General features: G+C 32.4%; 2 protein-coding genes across 2 annotated transcripts; both read right to left on the bottom strand.

Moving 5' to 3' along the window:
- LOC18599927 (keratin, type I cytoskeletal 10) lies at positions 3,693-4,930 on the bottom strand. Its single transcript, XM_018120860.1, has 3 exons — positions 4,794-4,930; positions 4,183-4,528; positions 3,693-3,996 (listed from the first exon to the last, which is right to left on the bottom strand). The coding sequence occupies exons 1-3, from the start codon at positions 4,794-4,796 to the stop codon at positions 3,887-3,889; spliced, it is 459 nt and encodes a 152-aa protein (XP_017976349.1). The 5' UTR covers positions 4,797-4,930; the 3' UTR covers positions 3,693-3,886.
- On the bottom strand, positions 9,744-10,638 carry LOC18599926. The gene is made up of 2 exons (XM_018121252.1): positions 10,551-10,638; positions 9,744-10,340 (listed from the first exon to the last, which is right to left on the bottom strand). Exons 1-2 carry the CDS (start codon positions 10,551-10,553, stop codon positions 10,026-10,028), a joined length of 318 nt encoding a protein of 105 aa, XP_017976741.1. The 5' UTR covers positions 10,554-10,638; the 3' UTR covers positions 9,744-10,025.

Below are 17,707 nucleotides of genomic sequence, written 5' to 3'. Positions count from 1 at the left end.
GAGTAATTTTCTAGGTGAGAGAATATCTTTATTCTTATCAGTATGATAGGCGAATTCGATAAATATTCTCAATAAAAGATTTTTATTTAATAATTATCGAGATTTATGCCATGCATTCTATAATTGCATCATATGCACGTTACACCTATAAAATTGAATAATGGATTTTAGATTGCAAATAAAATAAAAAATAGAATAATAAACAATGATTAAAGAAATATAAGAATAAAATTAAAAGTTAACATTAAAATAAAATAATATATTATTAAATGATATTGTTCATAAAACAGATGTTACGGAATAGTAATCCTTCTTTATGTGTAATCGTAATACCAATTCTGAAATTCGTAAGTTAAGGTTTTATTATTTAGACAAATCTAAAATTAATTTAAGATCTCATTAAATATAATAAATTTAATAAATAATTAATCACACTTTATAAAAAATATTGAAGATGACTCCCAACTATTCAACATTGAATAGTCGAGTTCTCGAACCCCACATTATGACACTACTGAGAAAAAATGATTTCTTGTGGAATTTATAAATTATAAGTAGTTAATACCATTTGGCAGTTGTCACCTTTTCCCCAATGACAAATAGAAAAAAAATACTATTAGATGTACCTCTTGTCACTAATACAACCCCTTTATATATGTTACATTATTGACTTATTTCCATTTTAACCATCCTAAGTAAATTACCTCATGTCTCCAACCATGTTATTTAACCGAATTAAAGCAAGGAGGAAGTAACTTCGCAATTACACTTTGGCTAGTGTACTGGTTAATTAATAACTTTATAATAACCATTGTTTCAAATTGCCTTACAAGTTGCAATCATTTCATCCTATTATCGTTGCAAGTTTTTCCATTTCTAACGGCCTAGCTAACGCATTATTTGAAATAGCTAAAGATATATCTGACACTGTTAACACAAAGAAAGAAAAAGAAGAAAAGTTGGTATTTAAGGCGGCAAGGAATCAGATGGGCCTAAGAAATTTTTATTAATAGGTAGCCATTTCCATTTGGTTGCCTACCATTAGAACCATTTATATGTTACCAGGCAAAAAGGGTTTTCTGAATCTTGCTTGAATTATTATTAAATAATGGAATATTTATATCTATATGTATAACGTGTCCTTTAGGCATTGTAGAAGATGGACCATTAGTACTATTCATCTCTACAACAACCAACACATATGCTAGATATGTCTAACAACCTGAAACACATACAAGATATAGATTCTGGAGATATGAATTTTACCTTAATCCTTTTTTTTTCCCACTTCAATATTCAAGTGTCCAAACCCATTTATTTTTGTTACGTGAAAAGTCACAGGAATGCCCTTGTCGTGTTGAAGTGATAGATTTTATTGACCAAATTGATGAATTTAATTTTTTTTTAAAAAAAGTTGCGTTTGATGTAATAGTAATAATTCAATATTTAAACTAAAAATATCATACAAAAAATTAAATATTTACCAAATTAGTTTGAGTCTAGCAATCAACAACTTATCATTATTTTATATATAAATCTCAGCTTAGACAAGGCAATAGGACGGGTTATAACATATTTCTTTTTTATTAATTTCTCTTTATTATTCTTTTGGTTTGATCAGGTGTTTGTGCAAGCAGAAAAGTATAGGCAATACTTTTCAGTATAAAAATTGGACCCAACTAAACTTTAAGTATTGATATTTTTTTCTTGTTTAGATTACTAGGAATGTAACCATGTGATGCTGTGAGTGCAAATTGCATATGTTATTTGGATCAAACGCTTGAGACTTGCTTTTCTCTTTCAAGGCAAACGCATAACGACGACAATGTGGAAAAAGGAAGCTTTGACTTGGTCCTCTCTTTATTATTTGTCCTTGCTAAATTACATATGGTTGGGAAAACTTTGTATCTTTTTAATGCCTAAAGGCAGCCATGATGTTCGGTGACTAGCCCTAGATGAATCCCTACAAGAAACAATTTTTTTTCAAATAATTATAATACCGTTCGTCTTTGATCAACTTTTTCATGGACTCACATGATATTAAATTAATTTTTTTAAGAGGAAAGGTCCACCCACAGTAGATTTCTAGTTGCATTTTAGCTTGGGCATTTACTACATTGTCCTTCCTAAAACGTTTGAGATTTTTGAGTTAATATTTTAATATGAAGGCAACATTTTTGTGATTAAAAAGCCTCTGGAATCTGCTTTGAACTTTTGTAATTTCAGTACTCCTTCAATTGCACCATTCATTTGAATTGTTTCAGTTCTAAACTCCAATCAACAAAGTGTTGCCCACGTGTTTCAAACTATTCGGTAGATGAAATGTTTTCTTAAAAAGATAGCCTAAATATTAAAGCCAACCAATTATTTCAGCTTGAATTGAATTAAAAATCGAAGGTTCACATGCCCATTTAAAAAAAAAAGAAAAGAAAAGAAAAAAATCCTAAAACAAAGAAACAGGGAAGAGACAAGAAAAAAGAAAAAGGGGGCAGAAAAAGAGATAGTGACGGACGGCTAATTAAAGTGAGGAATTATACAATTGTAGGAAAATTTGAGATTATTGTCTTGGAATGTTGAGTGGTGGGGAATGATACAAAAAGAGAGATTGTGAAAACGGTAGTTAGGAAAAATAGAATAAAGATGCCATTAAAGTGAGAGACCAAGATGGAGAAATGAATACAGTAAGAGACAACATTGTGTGAGAACATTTGTGGAAGAGTTCAACAGGTTTATCGAAGAAGGGGAGTTTGTAAATCTTCATTAAAAGGAAAGAGATGTACATGCTTTGAGGGGATGAGAGGAGAAGTAGAATAGATAGAGTTTTAATTTCAGCAAAATGGTTAATCATATTTTCATCACTAGGACAATTTGCATTAAAAATAGGTCTTTGTCTGATCCTTACCCATTATTACTGTGAACTGAAAAAATAGATTGGGGTCCCATTAACTCAAACACAATAAACCCTTGGTTATAAATGGTCATGAATTTAAATTCTTTTTCTTAGCTATATTCTAGTACTTCCTATATGTTTTGGTATCTATCTTAGATAGGCAAGATTTTAGGGATAGGCACATCGAAACTTGGACAGAATTTCCCCTGAAAATTGGACATTTTCGCATATTGTATCCGTAAAGAAAGTCTATTCTCAAACCTCAAACATCTAAGAAAATTTTCATTTTCAATTCAAGCAATCACAAAGGTTGTATTCATTTTACATGATCATATAGTTAAACTGTCAGAAGTAACTCAATATAGTAATGATGCAGTAGTCTATTCCCATTCAAAATAGTTGACTTGAGTAATTAATGTCAACCCATGTCTTAATTTGTCCTTGCAACAATTTAATCTCCCATATTTGTCAAGTTTTTCCACCACAGAACAACCTCATAATTGCTTAACACATTTACTAAACTAACAAAAGAAAAAAAATCATGAATTTTCTAGCCTTTTCACACCAATCAACACACACAAAAAATACATATCCAACTTGGTCATAATCTCATCAAAGCCTATACTTAACAGTTTAATTATTTAATCTATTTCTCTAATGTATACCTCACTGTGCATTCACTCCAATGGACTTTACCCGAATACATTTCAATTCTACTCTAATATTTGAGTAAATAAAGCCAAATTTTAAGGAAAATTCAACATTAAGTCATATTTCAATCACTTTAGCAGCAATTTATAGGCTTAAATCCACACAAAACATACCTTCAACGCATTTCAAGAAATCCAAGTTTAATCAGCGCAAAGCCAAGTACAAGTGCATGTAGACAAGATTAATTATTACAAAAATAGATCATCAAAAACGAGTTCTCCATAACCCACCAATGACCCATGACCTTACTTACCGTGGTCACCATCGCAACTCCCGCCAACGACCCTACTTACGGCTGTCACCGTTGCAACTGCCGCCATCTCCACCAGCTTTGCTGCCTTCACCGCCGTCACGCTCTGTTCCTTCAATAGCGACATCAAGATCGTTATGCCCGCCTGCACCAACAACAACCATAAAACCGTTAGCGAATTCGAAAACAGAGTTATCACCACACAACCCGTTTAATGTTTAGTTCCGGAACCAACGTGTGTTCTTTTTTTCAATCCAGTCAGTTCAACCGGTCAAACGGAAGTAACTTTCCGATTATGAAAATATTGCAGAAACTTTTTTCTTTTCTTTACCGTAAGCCCCGCCAAGTCCTTCACCGTTCCCGCCAGAGTTGCCATCACTGTTCAGCATAGCAACAGTAGAGTCCATCATAGCTTTCTCATCAAAATTCTGAGCAATCTCGACATCGTTATCCTCAACAGCTCCAATGAAAACCATGAAATCATCAATCAGTTTTTCCCGTAATTCTATCTCTGCAAGCGTTTCCTCCTTCTTTCCCATTAGCATGGAGTGTTCTAGCGCCTTCTCTAGAAGTGCAACTTCATCATCTCTCAACGACTCTTTCATAACCCTGGTCTTTTCTCTCTCCCATTCCAATGCAACTCGCATAGCGATCGCCTCAAGGTAATTTCCTGCGTCCTGTTTGAACAGATTCAATAAAAGAAAACAGTAAAATTAAACGATCCAGTTCAATAGAGAAAATCAGGGTAAGGGCGGTGAGGAGCCTCAACCGCACCGCCGGTGCTACCAAATGCCACCAAGTACAAAATGAGTTTAATTTCACCCGAAAAGCTTCGAATTTGTAAAAGTTTTAGCTTAATTTGGATAAACATACTTGTATTTTGGCAAATGAAATTTGAGAAAACAAATACTGAAATTGAAATCATAGAGATAGGAAGCTGACCATGTCAGAAAGATTTAGGAAACAGAGTGACAGACACTTGCAATAGCAGAGCTATGTAAGGAAAGAACAAGAAGAAAAAGTAGTACTTTTGACGATGGCGGGGAATCAGAGAGAGGGGGAACAATAGTTTGTAACAGGAGGGTCAGGTGGTCAGTGGGGATTTTAACGTGATGCTGACATAATAATGATCGTAAAGAATCTTGACTGAACTAGGACAATTTAAGAAGCTACTTGACAGACATCAATCCAATGTCTCAATAAATTTTCAAGAGTATACAAGTTTCTCACAACTCCATCAAAAGTCAAACTCTCTCTCGTCGGTATACAGAAATGTCAAAATGACAAAAGCCAATCGGACACACACTTTCTCTCTTTGAACAGAGGTGAAAAAATAAATCACTAAATGTAGTGTAAGAGAAGTTTAAACCACAAAAAGTAGTGTAGGTATTACCTAAACTTTTATTATATAAAATACAATTTTTTTTAGAATAAATCGTGGAAAATGATCAACTTCGTAATTATATTTTAGAAATAACTTTCAATATATCATAATTCCTATCTCTATCCGGTGGATAATTAACTTTCAATTAAACCAGAAAATGAAGACACTGAAAGTAAAATTGTAAAGAAAAATCTCACCATGTGAGAAAGAGTCATCAAAAACCAGAAAGAGAAAATCCAAAGAATTGAGTGTTATAAATTGCCTAATAAACTAAGGAAGAAAGAAATTTATTGCATAACGTGTTAAGCTCTTTTAAGTGTGAGAGAAATGCAACGTAGGAAAACGCATTTTTGTGTTGGTTTTCATTTTGAAAAATGGATTTCCTATTGATGTTTCTAGAATTCCACATTGAGTGCACTGAGATTTTGTTTCTGCTTCCTAAGGGCTCATCAGGATAATCTAAGCTTTTGGTGGCTACTCTTTAACTTCTATATTGAATTTTAAGTTTAAATGTCCATTATAAATTGATGTGTTCACATTCAATCTAAAATTTCTTATTATTCGATAGGTGGTTCAATGACAACAAGAATAAGGTTTTCGTGTTTTCCTCTAAATGTTTGATTCTTTGTTTGAAAATTGACTTTTTATCTACTGCTTAGATATACATTTAGTTAAGTTCTTTTTTTTTTTAAAAAAAAGTCTAATTTAGGTAAGTTCCTAATTGAATAGTAATATTCCTATTTTAAAATAATATCCATATTTCCAAAATAAAAAATAATTTTGCAGGTATCCAAAGGCCGTCAAAGCCAAAGACGACTTCTTTTCAAGACTCACCAAGCCAGGAAACACATTAAATCAATTAGGATCAAAAGTTCTAAATTTTTTTTTAAAAAAAGGTCAAAAAGGAAAGAGTGAAGTCTAATTAAGCTTATTTTGGCTTTTTTAATATTACTTTTCAATGAAATACTATCTTTAAATGAATTTATTTTTAATTTTTACAATTTTTAAGAGTAATAGTTGTAAAGTAAAATATCAAAATAAATTGCGAATGGAATTTAAGAGGACAAAGCGTGATGCATCTCTGGAAAATAACTTGCGTTTGCTGATGATTTATGCATCGGTTTATCTAGAGAAATTCGAGGGTGATAAAGCTTCAAAGCTTATGCAAGATCAATTTTTGTAGAGAGCTCAAGATTGACCTTTGCAGAGAATTGATGAGAAATTTTGAATTAAATTTATTATTTATTTAATCAAAATCAATTTAATATTGAATTTCAAAAAAAAATTAAAACAGCAAAATTCATCATTAATTCTAAAATTTTATATCATTGGGAAAGTGAAAATTTTATTTAGAGTGGACGTACTATATTTGTAGTAAAATTAACAATGTTATTGCTAAATACTGTATTAATATAAAAAAATATAAATATCATCTTTAATTTTGTAGCATTAGTTAATATTTAGATTATAGAAGTCACACCCACACCACGTTTGTCTCATCAAAAGCAAATCAAAGGTACCAACCATTTGTTAAATCAATTCCCATCTTTAGTCTCAAGCGATAGCTACTAAATTGGTGGTCATAAGCATAGGGTGCATGGCTGTGGTCGTGGCTGATGGGATGGTGGTGGGGTCCTTGGTGTTGGCTCATATTTGCTTCCGGACTTTAGATCACTTGATTGGTAATCGCAAAGACACTTTTGGCTGACCATATCTCTGAGCACATGAGAACTAGTTCAGATTACCAAAACAAATTAAAAAAATTCAAAAGTTTGTTAGAATTAGAGGACGTTGGAAGTCCAAAGAGTTATCCAACAAGTTGCAAAATTTATTTTAATAGTTCAATACTTGCACTTTAATCATAAAAAAACATAGCAGACATAATTGAAATTAATGTTCCTATATTTTTGGGGTCCCCTAAAATTCATTTAATTGCCCCCTAAAACCAAGGCATGCTTCTCTAGTATATTGACCCCACAATTTATAATCAACCCAACTTGCGGGCATGCAACGACATTGGCAACTAAAGACAGCACTAACTAGGTATCCACTCATGTTTGACGGGGTTAAATTTTTTAACTAATGCTACCTGAACTTATGTTACCACTCTGGAGCCTTAACTAGTATTAAATTTTAATTTGCATCAAATGGATCGGATACTGTCAATCCCTCCCTTTCACACCCGTGAAATCCCTGTAAATGGTAACGGCGACATGGTTGCCCATGTGCCATTTAAAATGACACGACAAATTAGGTGTATGTTAATTTATGTGAATGGAATTTGTTGACATAACAAGATTATTATACAAATTATAATTAATTACATAACTTATTTGTTATTGGTTTAAATTGAAAATTGATGATTAAGATAAGAGACATATAAATTTAAGGATCATTTTTCCATGCATGGTATAACAAAATTATCTATATATTTGAACTTAACAGTAAATATTTAATTCGTACCAAATGCCACGCAAAGCTACGAATTTTAATTTTTAAGGCATAATAAACTGGAAAATGAAAATTGAAAAAACAAATACTGAAACTGAAATCATGAGATAGAAAGCTGATCATGTCAGAAAGATTCTGCAAACAGAGTAACGAATACTTGCAATAACAAAGGTACTTTGTAGGATGGCCAGGAATCAGAGTGTGAGGGCGTTTCAATCGTAAGAGAAGGGAACACGTCACACGTGGGAACTGACGTGGGCTTCGGAGCAAATTAGCAAATTAGTCGTGTGAGGCCAACAGGTTAAGAAAAAATTTGGCTTCGGAGCAAGTGGGCAAGGTTTTGTCTCTGACGTGGCTCAAAGGCAAATGGAAATCCCTGCCCCTTTTTCTACCCCATTGGTTAGCCAAGCTCTAGATTTCTACCACATCCTTAACAATTGAATGAATCCTTTTAATTACTTGAAATATTAAAATTTTATTAAGTATTCGTAAAAAAAGGAAAAAAGATTTTTGAACATAATTTTTTTCTAAATATTTTCAGATAAAATAATAAAGAGCAACCAATATATTGTCAAAGGACTTCACTAACTAATTCATCTAAACAGAAATTGCTATCAGTACTGCAATAAAGATCTCATAAAAAAATATATTTCTGTACAACTTCAATGTAACACGTTTTAAAAAATATCTCTAACAAAATTTTCATCAAACTATTCTATTCATCAATTTTTATACAACAAACAATTGAATAAACAATAATTGATAGAATCTAAAAAAAATAAATTAGCAATAAAATAAACAAACTAAATAAATCTGTGAAAGGAAAGTGAAACTATAAAATAAAGACAATCTAAATTAAATGAAGAGGTAAAAATAAAGACACCATATTTGGATAAAGAAATTCAAACCAAAAGAAGTTAGCAAAGTACCGTGCACTTTTTACTGTTTCAAAAATTTTCAACAGCCATTTTTTTTACATTTGATCCAAACATTTTACTTTTATTTGTCAAAGATTGAACTACAAAGGTATCTTTTAATTGTCAGTGGGGCAAACAATCTAAATTGACTCAAAAGTTTTTGTCTCCTGCTAACACTCCTAATCCTAATCCAAATTCTATTGGGGAAATGTGATTGACAACTAATTGTCATCAATAAATGTTGACACTCTAGCTAATTACCGTCTCACGCTAGCTAACATCATCCCTTCCAAGTCAGACTAATAAAATCCGTTCAAATAAATGTTAATGGATGGATATAACATGTCATCTATACCATTTAACGTGTCTTTTCAATACTTTGATATAACAGGTCTCCTCAGACATCAGACGTGAGATTAATGTGGACATTCCAATACTTCCATATCAAAAAACTTGTCTATTCGTAACGGCATGCATGTTATTATGCCAATAGAATCCGTTTAAATTAAATAATGAAAATGCATGCATCCATCCCATTTTGACATGTTACATTATAACCATTTCATTATATTATATCCAAATTCTTGTTTTTTTAAAAAAAATTGAGAATTCTTTCTCTCTACGTCTCTCTTGGGTTAACTTTTTATGAATTTTTAATGGGAAATAGGCAATAGGAATTTGAGAGGGGAGAATGTGGTCATTAGATTTTGGGCCAAGTATGGCAACAACTGATTTTAAGGAGGAACTAGCTAGAGTGGATTAAATAAGAAGACCAAGTTCTACAAATTAAATTTTGAAAAAGAAAATGGTTGCCATTTGCCATTTCACATGACATGACAAATTAGCCGGATGCTTATTTATATGAACAGATTTTCTTGACATAACAAATGTTCAAAGAATTTTTAATTAATTTGCTAACTTAGTCATTACCGATTGAAACTTGATAATCGAAATAAGAGAGATATAAATTTAAGGATAATTTTCCTAAGCACGGGAATTTCATAAATGGAACTATGTAAATGGAACTATAGTTTAACTTAATAGTATTTCATTGTTTTATTAACTTTTTAAATGCACTCATTATAATAAGAGAGATATAAATAGAACTATAGTTTAACTTAATAGCATTTCATTGTTTTATTAACTTCTTAAATGCACTCATTATAATAAATTAAAACCTTCCAACTAACACATAACCCACAAGTTTGACCCAAATAAAAATTTAACGTTACCAACACACATAAACTCCTAAACCACAACCTTGACCCAACCAGATAAACTCCTAAACCGCTCACCCCTACTCAGGGCGGCCACCACTGTTGCCACCCCTGCTGCTGCCACCACCACCGGTCACATCAGTATTGCTTCCATCAAGATTCTGGTCACCAATACCATCGTCATACCCTCCACCGTTGCCGCCATTTACGGGCGGCTTCCGCGAGAGTGAGCTTTGTTAATCTCTTCTGCAAAGTCCCTCACAGTTTCCTCTAGCAAGGCCTTGATGGTTTCCTCGTCAAGATTAACCTGACGGTTGTCGTGAACGTCATTCCCTCCTGCTCCAAGGACAAAGTCCAGCAAATCCTTAGCCAATTTTTCCATGTCTTTGTACTCTTCAATCACTCTCTTAGTTTCTTCAAGTTCAATTTCTGCAGCTGCTAGGCATTCGTCCATGCATATTTTCTCCTCTCGCATCATTTCCAATTCAGCTTTCATGGCCTCAAGGACGTTCCCTGCATCCTGTATTGGACAGGCAAAATTCTGAATAAATTTATACTATATGTTAAAACATGCAAAAAGGCGAGCGAGTCGGATCAAGGATGGACGCTCAACAGGACAATAACAGAATTATACACTACCTGCCAGTTATTCTTTTTAGATGAATAATTAGATTTCGATAAAATGAAACAAAGAAGACACTGAAACTAAAATTGTAAGGAGAAATCTCACCATCTGAGAAACAGTCGTCAAAAACAAACAACAGAGGATCGAGAGAATTAAGTGTTAAAAATTGCAAAGTAGAGGAGGCGGAGAGAGATGCTATATATGGGTAGTGAGTGGCTATATATATATATATATAGAGCATAGTGAGCCGGGAGTATTAGTAAGCTCTTTACGCGTAGTGAAAGGCAAATGTACGAAACAGCGTTTTCGCTTTTTGGACTTTGCCTTGTTTTTGTTTTTTTGCTTGGGTCTGGTGGCTCATTTTTACTTAAAACTTTAGAGGGGAAGGATGTGAAGATACGTTTCCTCGGTGAGATGTACATGGAGGGTAAGTTCTTAATTTTTAAAAGAAAAAAAATTCAAAAAGAAAGAGTGAAGTCTAATTAAGCTTATTTTAATTGAAATTTAACTATTACCTTTTTTCTTTTCAAATTGAATATCTATCTTTCTATTTCAAGATATTAATTTTGAAATAATATCTACTTTTTCAAAATAAAAATAGTTTTTTTAATGTTACTTTTTAATGAAATACTAACTTTAAATGATTTTTTTAATTTCTACAATTTTTTAGAGTAATAGTTGTTAAGTTAAAAACCAAAATTGATCATTAATCCTAAAATTTTGTCATTTGGAAAGTGAACATTTTATTTAGAGTGGACGTACAATATTTTTAGTAAAATTAACAATGCTATTGCTAAATACTATATAAATATTCTTGATCCTTTTAGGGTGATCATCTTTAATTCATAATGTACTCCAAAAATTAATCATTGTTGTTGAAGTTTTCGAGGTAGGAAATAAAGAATCCCTTAGTGTATGTTTGGTTCATAGAATGGAATAGGGTGAGAATATTATTATATAGTTTGGTTCATCAAAATGAAATAGGACAAGAATTACTATTATGACTCATTCTATTACTTGGTTGGTAGGAATAGTTTTAGGAAAAACTAAGGAATAAATAATAAATGACAAAAATATTTTTTATTATAATATATAATTATTTTATTTTTAATTTTATTTTTAAATTATGAAAATATTAAAAATTTATAATTAAAATTTAAATATTAATTTTTATAATTAATATATAATTTTAATTTTAAAATATAAAATATTAAGTTTTAACTCTTCTTTTTTTTTGTTTTCTTCATTCTATTATTTTATTTTATTTTGTTTTTTCTTTCTTCTCACTAGTTGATCACCAAAGATGTGGTTGGCGTAATAGCCACTAAAGTGCTAGATCGGCACTTCCCACGACTGGATCTGGCCAAATAGTGTCAAATCAACATTTCCACAACTAGATATGGTGAAGGAATGCTAATCGGCATTTCCGATAGTCGACATGGTGCCACTGTCGTCCTCCATTACGGAATTTTAGAAAGCAAAGGAGAGAAGTAGAAGATGTCATGTCTCAAGAGTTTAGGCTAGTCCAGGCAAGCCAAACAGTCCAAGCAGGCTAGATAGCCCAGACAAACCAGGCAATCCAAATAGGCCAAACAACGTGCCCAACCCACATAGTGTAATCTAATTTGAACTCTTAGATTTGCTAATATATATCTAGATTTAGATGTAGATTTACTAGATAAGATTAGGATTTACATTTAATTTGAATTTTATCTCTTATCTTATACTACCTTATCTCTATCTTGTAACCTAATCTTATCTAACAAAGGAGACCATTAGCTTATAAATAGGTCCCTTCTCCTCATTTATAATTTATTTTCGTTACTTTAAGACTTACTTAAACTCAATTTTAAGAGTTTAATTGAGCTTAAGTTCTAGCACTAGAAAGAAGATCTGAAAATTGAAGAAAATCTATATTATAAATTATGGTAATTTTAAAATTTATTTAAGGGTGATTTTGTCTAATAAATTTTTTAACCTATTCCCTACTAAATTATGGTAATTTTTAAATTTATTTAAAGGCAATTTTGTCAAACAAAGTTTTGGATCTATTCATTACTCGTGGAATAGCTATTACCAAGATCTTCTTTGATAAGGTCTATTGGTCATTCTTGAAGCAAACAATTTATTAGAGAGGGTTTAGGAATAAGAAAGGAATGACTATTCCATTCCCTCATCCAAACACATTGATGTTTAGATTATATATGTCACACCAGGTTTGTCTCATAGCAAATAGCAAAGGACCAATAGACATGTGAATTCTTTTTTTTTTTTTTTTTTGATGAGGATGTGAAGTTTAATTTTCAACAAATTTTTTATTTATTTTGTGTATTTTTAATTAGATAAATTGTCTTATTTAATTAGTTTTATGTTTTTGCATATGTTCTAATGTCATTATATTCACGAGTAAGTTTAGTTACGAAAACTTTCATGCCTATTAAATACCAAAATTTCTCTCATATATTTGTGATTCATTTTATTTCAGCGGTTTTATGTGTCTAAATATACTTTATTGCTTTTGTATTGACAACTACCCTATATAATGTTACTCTTGGACTTATAAGATCAATGACCAGAGTTGAACAAGTTCAGTTGAATCATAGAACAAATGATGTTGAGAAACGCGATTTATACAAAAAAGATATGAGGTAAATAATAAAATTAGTAACTATACTCGAGGGTGGAGGGAGAAGGGCGGCAGCTGCCACCTCTCAATTTTTAAATTTTTTAAAAATAATATATATAAAATTTAAGATATATATTTTTACCACCCCTACTTAAATTAAACAACTTCTTTTAGAATAGTGTAAGCTTCCTAGTAAAACCATTAATTGGTTTAGGTTTAATTTCTCTTGAGCTCAATTTTTAAATTTTTTCCTCACCACATCCTCTAATCAAAATCTCATGTTTTTGTGCCCTTCCTTTCCTTTCCTTGTTTCACACTTATTTTACTTCCCCATTTTTTAGAGTTTTTTTAACTTTCATTGCTTCTTCTCTTTTTAGAGATTTTTTTTTCTTTTGGTTATTTATTTCCCCTGCTTTGAAACCGCAAAACAAGTGATAAAAAAAAGTGAAAACAAAAAAAATATTACTCTAAAAAAACTTTTAAAAAATTTTTAAAAAATTCTTTTTGTTATATACCTTCAATGCCATGAAACTCATACAATGTTGTGAAATTCATAAAAATTGAGTTAATAGAGTTGAATTTTTTGCGTTGAAAACTGATCATCTTTGTTAATTAACTTCTAAAGTGACGATAAACAAACATTGCACACAGCATACAAATACTAGGATAACTTAAAGTAATGAAAACGACTTAAATTTACTTTATAATTAATTCTGTCTTCTATAATTTTAAACTTATATATAAAATTTTTAAAATCGATTATTTATAAAATTTTACAAACCCATTAGGTAACGCGGGTACTCTTAGTTTTTCTAATTAACTCACTACTTTCTCATATGCTTTTCATCATCATCCACGTAACTAAGATCTAGCTAATGATTAAGTAACACATGTAAACATGTGTGTGGGAAGGAAAGCCAATGAAACAAAGATTAAAGCCGATGAAAGAAATGACACTTTTGATGACGTTAATAGTGTGAAAACTGAACGTTGTCTGGACTCCAATTCACACTTGATTGGGAGTTTCATGAAATTTTTCACTAGATGGATGGAGAGTCTAAATTTAATGTTGATAGGTCTGCCAGGGTAAACCTGGATCCGTAGTCTGAGGTGGTGTTTTTAGGGACTTAGTTTTGTTTTTTGTATTTTCTTTGGTCCTTTGGACATCCGGAATTCAAACTTTGCCGAGTTCATGACAATTAAAGATGCAGTCCACTTATTCTCCTCCTCACCTTTGTTAATTCGAATTAAATGATCATTGAATCGGACTCCAAAATAACGTTAGCTTTGCTCGGTCTCTAACTTGGAGTTAAGTCCTTGGGATAAATCGCACATTCCAAATAAAAGTAACAATTGGAAAGACTCAAAGAGAAGCCAATGTCTTTGCCAATGACCTTGCAAAATTTGACATGGACCGAACAGAAATCTTTTACGCATGGAGAAAATGCGTGCCCTCCTTGGTATCTTTAATCATTTCTACTCTGCATTATCTTATGATACTGTGGGACTGCATTGTTTAATTGTGGTTGTTCGAGCTCCCCTGAAAGGATGTTGTGTAATCTGAATTGTGCTACATACGGCACATGTGTTTTCTACCGGTTGTCCTCCAAAATATATAAATAAATATATTACCATATTTTAAAATTATTTAGTATAGTAGCTTTTTAAATTCATATATACTAACCAAAAAAAAATCTAAATTTACTCTTATGTACCTATTCACATATTCATTTATTTTATTTTCGTGGCTTCCTTTGGTTTTTTTCTTTTAAATAAGGGAATATGAATTTTAATGGAGGAAAAAGCAAGAGAGTAGGAAATTAAGTAGAATATGTTATTTTCCGTTGTCCAAGTTTGAAAGACAATTTTGGAGGCAAATGTGCTATGATATTTAAATCAAAGCTTCACACGTGCTCTTTCTTTGAAGGCAAACGCACAATGACTAAAATGTGGAAGAGAAGTTTGACTCGGTCCTCTCCACTACTAGAAAATATTTGCGCTTTGCGAATTGCATGAAGCTGAGAAAATTTTGTATCTTTTCAACGCTCAAATGCAGCCACGATTTTTAGATATTACTCCTAGATGAATCCCTAAAGAAACAGTTTTTCTTAAATAATAACGATCGATCCCACTATAGCTAAGGTTTTTCCCTCAATTGGGCAGGTGTTGCATAGGCAGCCGATCTTGTTGCAACATTCTCTTTGTTGTGGTTTTGGACGATGAATTTGGACAGCAACATCTGCACATTCATCTTTGGCTTGAACGATACAATGCCTGTCTCTTGTTTATCAACTAAGACAATGTAAACATTAAGGAACTTGCATGTTTCCATAACCATCTTTTCAATCTTCTTAATTCTCTAAGCACCCTGATGTCCTTACAAACCATTGGTAATTCACATGGTTATTGGATTAACCATGATGGTAGCATTGTCATGAATTTACTTCTTCTTGTTAGCTAAGCCTATGTTTTGGTATTTATCTCATATGGTCGATATTTTAGGGGAGACCTAGGCCTACACAAAAATCTCGACAGAGTTTCCCTTGAAAATCAGACATTTAACCTTATTACACCTGCAAAGAAGGTCCATTCTCAAACCTCAAGCACCCAACAAAAATTCACTTCTCAATTAAAGCAATCACAAGGTTGTATTCATTTGGGATCATATATATTATCAAAAGTAACTCATTATAGTATTACACTTCCAAGATTTCCTCACAGTGCTTCATCAGTGATATAACCCCTTAATGTTCTGTCCTTTCCTTATATTTTTGTTCCCATTTTAAACATTCTAGTTAGGCAACAGCCATTATCAAACCGATGTTTGAAGTTGTCCTTATAAGCATTTCATCTCTAAAATATAGCTTATCAAGTATTCCTATCACAAAAAAAAAAAAAATTCTATTGGGTGAATGCATGTATTGAACTAACTAAAGAAGAAAAAGAAAAAAGAATTTGCCTGCATCTACAACTTGCTCATAATCTCAAAGCCTATCTTAACAATTAACATACGATATCTATGTTTATCCAATAAATTACGTTCCCAGACATTCATTTAAATGAACTTATCAGCCCAAATAACTTTAAATTCTTTCAACTAATAACAAGAAAAGCTGAACCTTCGTAAAATCTCAAACAGAAAGTACGTACTTCACTTCCACTGAAATATTCAGCTAGAACAATCTCATTTAAGTTCACCTAGAATCAATTAAAATGGAGGTTGCAGCTAGCTTAGTATTCAATCCAATCCAACACCATCCCCATTTCTTCAAGCACCAACTTACTACTACTACTACTACTACTGATAATCACTCAAAATGGTTCCAGTGGCAACTACTAGGTTTAATAATTAACACACATAAAACATTTCTTCAGTATCTTAAACAAACCAAAGTACAAGCAGTACGTTGTAAACAAGTTGAAACGAGGTTTCTCCTTAACGGAAGAGTAAAGGGATAGACCATCACCCTATTCACGGTGGTTAAACACCGTAACCGCCGCTGCCTCCACCACCGTGACTGCTACCATCCCCGTCGCTGTTTGTTCCTTTAACAGTTGCTAACACGGCTTCCTCATCAAGATTCTGAGCGTTTTCAAGATCGTTAATACCCCCTCCTGCACCAACAACAACCACAAAAACATTAGCCAATTTTAATGTTCTGAGTTTTGACCACAGCTGGTTTAATAATAATTTCCGGCACAAACAAGTGACCTGTTTTCTATCCAATCAGTTCAACCAGTCTGATTTTGAAAACATTTATTTTGTTTCCAGGTTATATTATTTTTTTTACCGTCAACGCCATCAAATCCTCCACCCTTGCCGCCGCCGCCGCCGCCACTGTTGATCATAGCTTTCTGATCATTAAAGTACTCCTTACCTTCCGCTTCAAGGAAACCAGCAACCAGTTTTTCTTCCTCTTCTTTGAGTGCAAGCAGTCGATCCTTCTCCGTCCTAAGCATCGAACATTCTCCCTCCTTCGCTTTCAGTTTAGTTTGACTGACCCTTAGACGCTTTTTCATGAGCCTTGTCCTCTCTCTTTCCTTTGCCAATACAACCTCTAAAGCGCGCATGAGAGCCTCAACCAGATATTGTGCCTGTGGATCCTGTTTTGTATTTAAAAACAAAAAACAAACAAATAAAGAAAAATAAAGGAAAGCTAGTGAGATGATCATGGTATTCTAATTTTGATGTATAATAAATGAAAAGGAATTATTGAAACTGAATTTAATCAATTATAGAAAAAGGAATCTAACCATTTCAGGAAGATTCAGCACAAAAGAAATTAAAGCTGAAAGAACTGATGTTGTGATCCCGAGACCGTTAGTTACTATCAGAAAAATGGGGAGAGGAGAGTCTAAAACCCCAAAGCTACAAGGTAAAAGGCAAAAGGCCAAAGGCCAAAAGGGTTTAGATATTTGTGGCTTGGGAAGCCTGTTGTGGGGCCCTTCTTTCCAGAACTTAATCTTCCGACCTGCTTCTGGCTTTTAGACACGATCGCGCGTCCAAGTCTGACGTGGAGCGTTCTAAACACAAAGATCGTATGTCGCAAAAAAAATTTAATATACTAATCATAGAAAAAAAAAAGACAAATAGATTTGAGCAAAAATTTTTGTCTAATTTCATGTAACGTATTTC

The sequence above is a fragment of the Theobroma cacao genome, chromosome 5, assembly GCF_000208745.1.
Source record: "Theobroma cacao cultivar B97-61/B2 chromosome 5, Criollo_cocoa_genome_V2, whole genome shotgun sequence".
Lineage (NCBI taxonomy): Eukaryota > Viridiplantae > Streptophyta > Magnoliopsida > Malvales > Malvaceae > Theobroma > Theobroma cacao.
The sequence above is the reverse complement of the archived record's forward strand: the minus strand, read 5'-3'. Positions and strand labels throughout refer to the sequence as shown.